This window comes from Oncorhynchus mykiss, chromosome 12, assembly GCF_013265735.2.
Source record: "Oncorhynchus mykiss isolate Arlee chromosome 12, USDA_OmykA_1.1, whole genome shotgun sequence".
In the NCBI taxonomy this organism is placed as follows: domain Eukaryota; kingdom Metazoa; phylum Chordata; class Actinopteri; order Salmoniformes; family Salmonidae; genus Oncorhynchus; species Oncorhynchus mykiss.
The window spans coordinates 13244710-13257060 of NC_048576.1; the positions used below are offsets into that span (position 1 = coordinate 13244710).

The 12351-nt window shown below is 42.4% G+C and overlaps 1 protein-coding gene across 2 annotated transcripts in view; it reads right to left on the reverse strand.

Annotated features, from left to right (window-relative positions):
- LOC110536788 (rab GTPase-activating protein 1) overlaps positions 1-11032 on the reverse strand; it is a 174342-nt gene extending 163310 nt beyond the window's left edge. Inside the window, exons 1-3 of one of the 2 annotated variants that reach the window (XM_036936954.1) lie at positions 10711-11032; positions 2632-2839; positions 795-824 (exon numbers count right to left, since the gene is read on the reverse strand). In XM_036936954.1, the coding sequence (XP_036792849.1) occupies positions 795-824; positions 2632-2787 (186 nt within the window). In that variant the 5' untranslated portion in view covers positions 2788-2839; positions 10711-11032. The remainder of the gene's footprint in view (positions 1-794; positions 825-2631; positions 2840-10710) is intronic. The other variant, XM_036936955.1, reaches the window with a different exon arrangement.
- Positions 11033-12351: the final 1319 nt, after the last annotated feature.

Sequence of the window (12351 nt, forward strand, 5' to 3'; positions counted from 1 at the left end):
TGGGGAATACGGTCAAAATACAAGGTTATTATCATTCATCAAGCTACCTAAGAAACAGTTAATTAACCTCAGTAACCTTTTTCCTCCCCAATTACCTGAATGGCTAGGTTTAACATGTTACACTGAATGGCTAGGTTTAACATGTTACACTGAATGGCTAGGTTTAACATGTTATACTGATCTTGAGATTCTCTCCAAGTGATTGACAAGGGATTTATCAAACGGAGGAAGTAACAAGTGATTAGATTAGTATGTGAATTAATTTAGTATTGTGAATCCAATAGATCACTAAAAGTGGGTTAACACGTGTCTAGATACTACTTCTGGTATGTCTGTTTATAAATTGTAGCCTATCGAAGAAGAGAAAGCACATTCTCACTATCTACAGGTGCCAAGTTCATCGAGCTGACAGACGCTAAGCAAAAGAGGACATTACAGTAACAGAGGGGCACAAAAACTGCAACACCAACTAGTGAAGACTGCGAAGCATAGTCCTCAGCCTACAGCAGAAGCCTAACAGCGCATCACACCCTAAAGTGGCAGACAAGGCTACAAGAGGGGGAACTCAGGAGGGGTGGCTGGGTGACTGGGGGTCTGGCCCGAAAGCCCGGGACTGATAGCTAGAACAAGATCTTGCTCCAGAGCAACTAAGCTAGCTGCTACGTCCTCAAAAGACAATCTAGGGCAATCAAATCATTCAATAGCCAATCAAAAACACTTAAGAGCCTCACCGAGCACAGACAGTGTCACCACAGAATCACAGCACAGAGAGGGAGAGAGAGAGATAAACTGACCTTAAAGCTGACCCCTTCCTCAGAAATCACCTGCGTAGCAAACAACACATTTAGACACAATGTGCTACATACCTCTACCTAGTGGGCTTGGGGAGAAGTGACTAACAGGGAAGTTTATTTTCACATCAATTCTGCTGATTAATAGATATGGTGATGATGTGTACAGTTGGAGTTGAAACTTGTGAGTTTAAATTTTAACATTCCTTAGGCTAGTCTAAATATCTTCTACCTCAACCAAAGGAAATTGAGTAGACTGAGTAGCCTGCCCCTGAATAGCTGGGTATAGTCATTTCATTAGGCCACTAGCGCCACCTGTTGGTGACTTCAAAGCACTACATTATCACAAGATGGGTCTGTCCAGAGGCACCAAGTAAAGTAAAACATTTAAGGGGAAACTAACATTAACATAAATGTTAACAAACATATATATACGCACTTATTATGTCTGTATATTACGTGTGTATATTACGTGTGTGTGTGTGTGTGTGTGTGTATATATATATATATAAATATATAGACAGTGGGGCAAAAAAGTATTTAGTCAGCCACTAGTTTGCAAATAAATTCATAAAAAATCCTACAATGTGATTTTCTGGATTTTTTTTCTCATTTTGTCCGTCATAGTTGAAGTGTACCTATGATGAAAATGACAGGCCTCTCATCTTTTTAAGTGGGAGAACTTGCACAATTTGTGGCTGACTAAATACTTTTTTGCCCCACTGTACATAGACTACAGTGTATTCATGTTTATTTACAGTACATCATTGGCTTCCTCTCCTCTTAATGGATGTGCTGTACTGACATTGTAAATATAGGCTAATGAAAATGTACTGTAGGCTAGTTTTCCCTTTGACAGCATAAAATGGTACAGACCCACATTAACAGTAAGGCTGGCACAACTGCTGTATAACCATGTAACCGACAGTTATGGATAAAATAATCAGCATAACCCCCCCAAAAAAACATTATCTCTAACCCCCCCCCCCCCCCCCCCCCCCCCCACACCCAAAGAACTGCTAGCTGAAGACGGGATGGTTGGTCATTGGTGCGGTTGAGTCCGTTTCTGCGATAATATGGACTCGTACCAACATGATGAAACTTTGTTGACCCTTGCTGAAACAAGCAAGGTGTTGTAGCAAACGATGAATAGAATGGGCTTGGAACATCTAACCATGGCAAGTTGACTGGTAAACTCATAGGTACACTCGCAATAGCCGCCTGGTATTGTGATGCAATCATTTCCATGGTAATGGAGAATTTCATTTCATTTTAACTGATGTGGCTCATGCAATGGAATGTATATTTTGTAATGTCAGTTGAGTTGAGTGGTGCATCTGCAGTAGCTCGTGAGGGACTTAGGGGCCAAGAAAAATCTATTCAGCCTCCTGAGGTTGAAGAGGCGCTGCCGTTGCACCTTCTTCACCACGCCGTCTGTGTGAAGTGACCATTTCAAGTTGTCACTGATGTGCATGCAGAGGGACTTGTGGAATCATTTCCAAAACTCTCAAATGTGATGATTTGGTGCCTCTAGGGCAATTCAGACAGCTCATTTTTATTTATCCGTTATTTTACCAGGTGAGTTGACTGAGAACACATTCTCATTTATAGCAATGACCTGGGGAATAGTTACAGGGGAGAGGAGGGGGATGAGTGAGTCAATTGTAAACTGGGGATGATTAAGTGACCATGATGGTATGAGGGCCAGATTGGGAATTTAGTCAGGACACCGGGGTTAACAGACTGGCACCCAGGCTAAAGGTGAAAGGTTGTGAGTGAATTAGATCCGGGCACGTTAGAGTTCTGTCCACTCACCTAGGTACTCTTTCTTTTGTCTTACCTTCAGTCCTGTCTTTTCGTCATCGCTACCGTTATTAATGGAGGAGCCTGGGGTGTCGTCCCCCAGCCGCGACACCAGCACAAAGTCCTCACTGTTCAGGGTGGACACTGAGTCGGACGACACGCTAATTTTCCCCACCAAGGCCTTGTCATCCATGACAGCTAAACCAAGCCAGACGCATGAATGGAGGGGAAATGAGTAAAATCACCTAGAAAGGAAAAGGAAAAACAAAAATAAAAGTAATGATGAAATGAGGCCGATATTGTGAATAGCATTTATTATTTAACCTCAAGAAAAACGGTAGGGAAGTATCAAGAACTCCTACAGGGAGCATTGAGGTTGAGCTTGTGCAGTTACACATAAGCACCTGATGGTGGCAACAGTGAGCTAGTTATTTTGTTGAAATAAAAGGAAAAGGACAGTTTGAGAGAGAGAAGGAAGGATAAAGGCAGAAAGAGGGAAGTGGATGAGAAATGGAGAAAGAAAGCAGAGAGAGGGAAGAAAATAAGATCCATATTTTGCATTAAAAGTTGAGTCATTCATTTCAGTAAAGTATAATATAAAACTTGTCATCTGCAAAGTAAGAGAACGCAAGGTAAAGTTTTAGCCATGGTTCTGCAAAATCAAGTGTGGATATGAGGGAGGTAAGCTGGGACATGGGCGGGGCACGCCTCTAGGTGCACTTGTCAGAAACATCCCCTCCATCACAGTAGTTTTTATTTTATTTAACCTTTATTTAACCAGGCAAGTCAGTTAAGAACAAATTCATATTTACAATGACAGGCAGAACGACAGATTTGTACCTTGTCAGCTCGGGGATTTGAACTTGCAACCTTTCGGTCACTAGTCCAACTCTAACCACTAGGATACCCTGTCCTAATGCAGGACTGTTCAAAAGCAGCAGCACTGTGGAATACTATTCGAGAAGGTCCTTCACACTCATTTCCTAGGAGGCAAAGGTCCAGATAGATGTTTTAATTTATCGGTGTAGTTAACAAAAAAGACCTACAGTACCAGTCAAAATGTTTTACTATTTTCTACATTGTAGAATAATAGTGAAGACATCAAAACTATGAAATAACATATATGGAATGTATTTTATATTTGAGATTCTTCAAAGTAGCCACCCTTTGGCTGACTTGCCTAGTTAAATTAATGTTTCATTTGCCTTGATGACAGCTTTGCACATCCTTGACATTCCCTCAACCAGCTTCATGAGGTAGTCACCTGAATGCATTTAAATGAACAGGGCTGCGGTATGACCGTATTACCGCCACACCGGCGGTCACGAGTCATAAAGGCAGGTAAATTCCACATAACCATTTAGCCACGGTAATTAGGCTTCTCCAAGCTCTGATGCTGCTGATGGTCATTAGTATCCTACCAAACTTGTTAACTGCCTGGTACTCAGCACTCTATTGTCCCTCTAATGACTCTGACATCAATGCAAATGCAATAGAAATCTAATCAAACACTTCATGAAAGCTCATGTTGCACAACATTTCTATAGGCTATGTAATTGCGGGAGAAAACAGAGTGATGGCCTCTTAAAAAGAGGAGACTTCTATCAGCTTTCTATAGGCTAGGCCTACTATAGTTATTTCTCAACTTTCCTAATATTAAGCACATTGCTTACATTTACAACAGGAGTATAGTCTACCTGGCTGGCATGAAAATGAACCATGGGGAAAAGCAGCCTCCTTTTGCTATTTAAGTGCATAGAAGACATGGATTTTCCCCCTGCTTCGATACAGGTGCTTCATAATGGTCCATTCTAAATCAAAACAAATGTCACATATATTATTTAGTATATTTAAAGACAAGACTAAATCAAGAATAGTTTGATGGGTGACAATTTCAGCCTATCACTTGTGAATTGTATATTATCACTTGTGAATGATGCCCAACATAAGAAACAATGACTTTTTTTTCGACTTGTTTCGAATCATAGTCGCACACCTCATGTAGCCTAGCCCATAGGCCTATATGTTTTAATAAGGTTAGTATCACACCTCATGTAGTCTAGCCCATAGGCCTATATGTTTTAATAAGGTTAGTATCACACCTCATGTAGCCTAGCCCATAGGCCTATATGTTTTAATAAGGTTAGTATCACACCTCATGTAGCCTAGCCCATAGGCCTATATGTTTTAATAAGGTTAGTATCACACCTCATGTAGCCTAGCCCATAGGCCTATATGTTTTAATAAGGTTAGTATCACACCTCATGTAGCCTAGCCCATAGGCCTATATGTTTTAATAAGGTTAGTATCACACCTCATGTAGCCTAGCCCATAGGCCTATATGTTTTAATAAGGTTAGTATCACACCTCATGTAGCCTAGCCCATAGGCCTATATGTTTTAATAAGGTTAGTATCACACCTCATGTAGTCTAGCCCATAGGCCTATATGTTTTAATAAGGTTAGTATCACACCTCATGTAGCCTAGCCCATAGGCCTATATGTTTTAATAAGGTTAGTATCACACCTCATGTAGCCTAGCCCATAGGCCTATATGTTTTAATAAGGTTTGTATCACAACTAAAGTGGACAAATAACTTCTTAAAATTGAGCACATTAATCCGCTTTACAAAGGGTGTAGAACCTAACTGGCATTCATAAGCAGTGTGAGAGTTTCAAGTTCGAGGAAGATCATTTTCACCATAAATATGCACCATTATAATAAAAGCATTACATGCATAATTGCATTTTGCGGTCACCTTAGATAATGGTGTTTTCCTGCTGATGGAACATTCCTACTTTGAAGAATCTCAGGCAGCATGTAGCCTAGTGGTTAGAGCGTTGGGCCAGTAACCGGAAGGTTGCTAGATCAAATCCCCGAGCTGACAAGGTATCAAATCTGTCGTGAACAAGGCAGTTAACCCACTGTTCTTAGGCAGTCATTGAAAATAGTCTAAATAAAGAAAACCCTTGAATGAGTAGGTGTGTCCAAACTTTTGACTGTATGTGTGCTCTCTAAGGTCAGTCAGTGAACGCCGCAATAGGAAAACTGCCAGGGCACTACAACATTTACAAATTGCACCTTTTGCATTCTACTATTACAACTCTCAACAGCAGAAAGTTGAAAGCCTGAATGAGTTCCTAAAAAAAAAGTTTAATTATTTTTAAGGCAGACCCGCAGTCCGTATTGATCCGGTTCTGGGTCCGGACCGCGGTCCGTATTGATCCGGTTCTGGGTCCGGACCGCGGTCCGTATTGATCCGGTTCTGGGTCCGGACCGCGGTCCGTATTGATCCGGTTCTGGGTCCAGAGTGAGGTCTGTCACTTGTGTGATGTATTGTTGTCTCTACATTCTTGCCCTTTGTAGTGTTCTCTGTGCCCAACCATGTTTGTACCCCGTTTTGTGCTGCTACCATGTTGTGCTGCTGCCATGTGTTGCTATCATGTTATTGTTGTGTTGCTACCAGGCTATGTTGTCATCTTAGGTCTCTCTTTATGTAGTGTTGTCTCTCTTGTCGTGATGTGTGTTTTGTCCTATATTTTTAACACCCCATCACATGATCCCTCTGACACCCCATCACAACAGGGCTGTGACTGTAATACCTAAGCTAACCAATACAAATCTTTGACTTGACCAGCAAGGAATTATTGCCCCAAATATATTCAAACACTTGGCCTACATGCTAATTTGCTGGCAAATATGTAAGTCACGCAACTTAACTACCACTTTCAAAGATCCCCAGTGAACTGAACCACATTCCTCTGAGTCTGGTAGCTAATGAAGGCCTAATGAAAGCCATGTGATGTTTGAAAGGAGCCTTTTCTCACACAGCCTGCCAGGTTATCATGGCTGCTGATTTCTCTAGCAGGAAGAGGGGAGGAGGTAGAGAGAGAGATGCCAGCTACACGTAAAGGAACAGGAGAATGGAGGGAAACAGAGCAGAGAAAGAGAAGGGATGTAAACAGGAAGAAAAGCTCAGAAAGTTTTGGCAGAGGGTCTAGAACCATACAGCAAGCTATACCTGGATCCTGCCCAACAATGGAGGAATAAGAGGAACAAACATGGCAGCAGGGGGCAATTCCATGGTAACAGAGTGGCACTGACACTTTAAAATGTATGTCAAACAAAAAACAATGATTGCGAAGTTAAACCAACCATATAACTCTATACACAAGTACTACATTGAACAATTTCCACAGAAACACATTTACTGAAAGAACAGTGCAGATGCAAAGTATTTCAACTGAATGACGGCACAAACAGCACAAACCATCATTCTGGATTCAACAGCTGTCGTAAAGTAAAGCACGGTTGGGGTTTTATCCTGAGCTGTTGAGACTCCTTTCTTGAATTTAGCCAACTTTGACACAGCTTTGGTTTTCTAGGACAGCTAGGGAGCTGGTCATATGGCATTTTAGGGCCATCATGTCACATGACCTCGCTTTTAACCTTTATTTTGAGCCTTTCCAGAAATTAGAATTACACCAACAATGAAAGCAATTGTCTGAGGATGGTGCTGGACCATCTGATATAAAAAGTCAAAGGGAACAGTTCGTCACAAGTCATGTGACATGATTGTCTTGGACACAAGGCTCTAAGCATAACCACCTCTAACCAACCACATTGTTACATCATAGACACTGACAACATTTCCTTCAAAATGAACACAAATTGGCTCGGTGCCTAATTATTTTCAAGTCACATACATTGACACAGAGACGTCAAAGATTTTAATAACTAACCCAAAATAGACCAGAGCCTGTCGTTTCCAATCGGAGCAAATTTATCAAAGTGGGCAGAACAAACAAGGAGGTGGGCAGAGTCAAGCACAAGCTAGTGAGATTCTATTGGCGCATTCTAGCATTTAATTGCATATTTCCATTAGGGAACGCCTACTCTAAAGTGTGCGTGTGCAATAACTCAATTGGTCCTGGCACTTTGGGTGAAGTCTACAAAACGCAGTCCACTCTGTTTGTTATAGTTTTGGAAACAGAAAACTGTACGGACATCAAATGTTTCATCAATGAGAAAATTTGCAGAATGTTGGAAGAAATCCATCTCGCGCCATCTTCTCCCACTGCCAGACACTGGGCTTCCCACTGGCCTTCCTACTGGGCTTCTTACTGGGCTTCCCACTGGGCTTCCTACTGGGCTTCCTACTGGGCTTCCTACTGGGCTTCCTACTGGGCTTCCCACTGGGCTTCCCACTGGGCTTCCCACTGGGCTTCCCACTGGGCTTCCTCTCATCACCATATCTGGTAGTGAGTGGAAACGCCAAACGGATGCTTCACATTTATACATCCAGTGAAATATCTGTGGAGATATTGTAGATGCACCCAGGCAGAAATTCAACACACACAGTATATGTTTGTTTATTAAAATCTCCATTAGCTTTTACAGAAGCAGCAGCTACTCTTCCTGGGGTCCAAGTATGGGACAGTTAGACAGTCACATGCATGAACGGACAATCAGACTGGAACACACAATACACTGGCTGAAACTGAATAAACAAACCACTTTAACGGTTGCACTGACATATTCACACAAGAAGACGTTGTTTCATGTTGCTGTCTCACACCCTGACACCCTGCTCTGTTCCCCTGCTCCCAGCTCCTTATAAAGGCTGTTTTGTCCAGGCTTTCCCTCTCCCTCTCTCTCTCTGAACTGAAACACAAGCTGCTGATGTTTCCTCCCTCTGTCTCTTCCCTCCGTCTCTCCCCTACATCTATCTCTCTCTCCGTCTCACTCTCACATCCATATATGGGAAGAAAGCAAATGGGGGTTATTCTGATTGCCAAGCTGATGCATCAAGAACCCGTTTCTGTCTTCTGTTCTGTAGGCTTAGCTGTTGTCATGTCATTTGTGTCTCACCATGACAACACCATCTATCTATCCCTCCAGAGAGACCATGTTAAGATTTCTAGATGTTCAACATATTGACAAAAATGACTGTCTGGGCTGTTAATAAAGCCTCTCAGTGGTCATCAGTCAGTGTATTCGAGAAGTTCGGCTAGGGTCTGCTTTGCTCACTGTTCAGCTGCTGGAGTAGTTTGGTTACTAAAGTTCGGCTAATCAGCTGCCACTGCCTTTCAACAGTCGTCAGCTGTGTCTTCAGTCCCGACGCTGCAGGGGGACTCTCTTATCTCTTTGTGCCCTTGTCTGTCGCTCTCCCTACAGCTGAACTGGCTGCTTTAAGGCCTGCCAGGCCAGCTGAGCTCTCCTCCTCTAAGTGCCTCTCATCTCACTAAAGATAGACAGGGACTGTGAGCAGTCAGGCTTGCATATCCACTAGTTTCAACCACATTTAGAGCAGTGATTTCAAAGGCTGTGAGAAAAAGAAAGCGAGAGACACAGACAGAGAGACACCGTGGTTACAGTTGAGCTTGGGACAGTCAAGTCACGAGTGGCAGTGCACAAAAGAGAGGAGGGGGAGAGAAAGAGAGAGGCAGAGAGAGACAGAGAGGCAGAGAGAGGCAGAGAGAGAAAGAGAGAGGCAGTGACAGTCACTGAATCACATTGTGCCGGTAATGATAACCATCTAATTTTGAACCTAGAGAACTCAGCCACATGCACAAGCTTGACTGGCTTAGGGTGATTTCTGGCTATTCATAAAGACATCCTACACACACAGTTTCTCATCATAAGCTACTAAACTGTATTATGTGGAAGACTGAGAAACTGCATGAAGATCTGTACTCATATCTGTATGTGTTGGCCTGGCCTACACCCTTTCAATGTAAGAAAGGTTGCATAATACAATCAATCAATGAACAGCACATGCCAACACTGACACTGAAACTCCCTTCCCATAGCTGAAAGACCAGGTGGTGTGCTCAGCTACTTCAGGGGTACAGTAACAGCACACACACTATGTGTCTGTCTGCATAGAGAACAAGGACAGGTGTCTTATATCCACACAGGTGACATCCTGCAGGTGAACACCTGACTACCTTGTTCAGCAGGTACAATTAGCCCAGAGTACCACCTGTGAAAGTTCTCTGGGGAAAGCCTTGTCCTGTCATGACCTGACTCCTGTCCATGTCTGGCTGTCAACAGATGCCACTGCTAGGCTGACTGGACAAGGGGGTAACAATGCAAGAACAGTAAGGCCTATCTATACCTGAAGTAACACAATTCAAGGCTACATGGCCAGCTATTAATTTGCACAAAGGAAAATTACTGAAATTCTGCAGCCTGGTATATTATTCAAAACACCTGCACACAGTCATCAACAACTCCACCAAACACTGATCAAATACCACTTTAGGAAAGAGCTTTCCTCCACTGGGGCTCCCGAAGCAGGTTTTTATGCAAATATTTGAATATAATTCAGGATAATGGGGAGGAGGGTGCGTGACAAGCTGCATAGTTGTTTTGTCGACTGCTGCTTGTATTTCAGATGAGTGAACAAACCTCACCTGGTCTGGCTACGTTGCCATGACTACCGCTATGCAGGTACCCTGATGTAATTTGTTAGTCATCAGGGGGCCACCAGCTAGCTGGCTAACTATTCATCTGCCAATGCCGATTATGGAATTTAATACCAAGCAACTAGCTAAAGTAGCTATCTTTTAAGTCCCCTTCCTTTGTAAATAACGCTAACTTAATGCTAGCACGATTATTTGATCTGCAAACAAATAACGTTAGCTAAACATCCATCTAACACACGATTGAGTGCAATAAACTGTACAGTAGCTGCCTGGGTAGAGCTAAGTTAACTAGCTAACGTAGATGGTTGTTTTTCTCGGTAACTATCATTACCTCTAGTGAGCAGATAGCCCCGCTAGCCTAGCTGACGCGTTAGCTACCTAACTCTGCTTTCTCCAGCCAACTTAAGTTGAAGGAAGACTAGCGTTATATATCTAACTAGCTTACGTTACTGACCAGCTACTGTCTAGTTTGGACATAAAACCAAATATAACTAAATCTGTGATAAAACCTTTCGCAAAACTTGGCCTTCATAGTGATGCACAAGCCTTGAACGTTGACGTTCGTCCAGCAGCCCACTGCACTGTCGGAGCTAGCAATCTAACAGACGCATTAGCTTCAAATTATCCTGTTCAAAGGAGACATATTTTTTGAAAACAAATATGCATGTAAGTGTCAAATATCTTACCTTTGTCCATAATTGTGTTTTATTCCAAAGACGGTTGACATAACATTGCACAAGTTAGCTTGCTACTTCTGCAACAACATTCCTTCTGTAAACAGAACCCAAACCCCACTGTAACGGCGCATGCGCAGCACAATGCCCTGGTTGTCAAAGTGTAGCCGTGCAAAATATATATTTTTTTAAGTCTATATGAGAAAATTAAGAGGCACTGAGTGTCTGAGAAAAATCGAATGGAGTGTCAAATAAGTATTCTGCATAGGATTCAGGCATACCAGTAATGACACCGTGAACAGTGCATCACCAGAAAATGTGGATGCTGAACATATGGTTCTTCTTCTTCTATGATATCATGGCGGTCTGCAAACAAACGTTTAAAGTGCATGTCGCCACCTACTGTGCTGGAATGTACGATCAATCATCTTCTACCACACCCTCCACCCAAACCCATTAAACGTTATCTACAATCAGGTATTCCCAAACTGGGGTCTGCCAAATAAAAATATGACTCACATAAAACATTTATTTTACAAAAATAATCAAATAAAATGAAACCATCTAGTGTTCTGCGAAATAACAACACAATGTCAAATACAGGTAGCCTAGTCAAATAATTAACATCCAATCACATTATCCGTTACTTTCCAGCGGGTATTCCACTAACGTATGTTGGCAAACGTAGCTGCTGCTCATTCCGTTTGCTCGAAAATGTATGAATGATTAAAAACAGTTAGCATCCAATGCTAGCATCAGTAATTCTACATTTGTTGTTAGCCCAGCTAGCATGGACACTTACAGTTGTGAATCTGATGCAGCCGAAGAGCTACCCGAGAAAGCAATGAACAGACAGGGACGTTGGACCATTGAAGAGGCGCAAATATGATGAGAACTACATTGATTTGGAGTTTATTTATATTGGGAGTAGTGCCTTTCCTCAGCCAAGTACTATCTCACAACTCGATGAAACCTTCACTCTGCGCATACATTTAGAAACAAAACATGCCCATTTGAAAAATAAGCCCCGGGAGTTTTTTGATTGAAAATTAAGACGAATTTTGAGTAGTAACATGTATAAAAGCAACATATACCATTAATAAGAAGGGGCTCGAAGCGTCTTATATGGTGAGCTACCGTGTGGCTAGGACAGGCAAGCCCCATACTATTGTAGAGGACTTAATTCTTCCTGCTGCCATGGATATGGCTGGGACAATGATGGGGGGAAAAGGCAAAAAAAACAACAATACAGACAATGTCTTCATCAAACCAACACTGTTTCACGAAGCATCGCTGACACAGCAGGAGATGTTTTGAAACAATTACTACTTTGCATACAAGCTAGTGAATTCTATGCTTTACTGCTGGATGAGTCAGACGTGGCGGGCCTGGCACAGCTCCTGGTATATTTAAGGAGGGTCAATTAAGGAAGACATCCTCTTCTGTAAACCAGGATAACAGGAGAGGATATTTTTAAAGTACTGGACAGCTTTGTGACATTAAATGGACTTTGGTGGTCAAGATGTGTTGGTATCTGTACTGATGGTGCAAAAGCCATAACAGGGAGACAGTGGAGTGGTAACGCGCCTGCAAGCAGTTGCTCCCGACGCCACTTGGGTACACTACAGCATCCACCAAAAGGCTCTTGCTGCC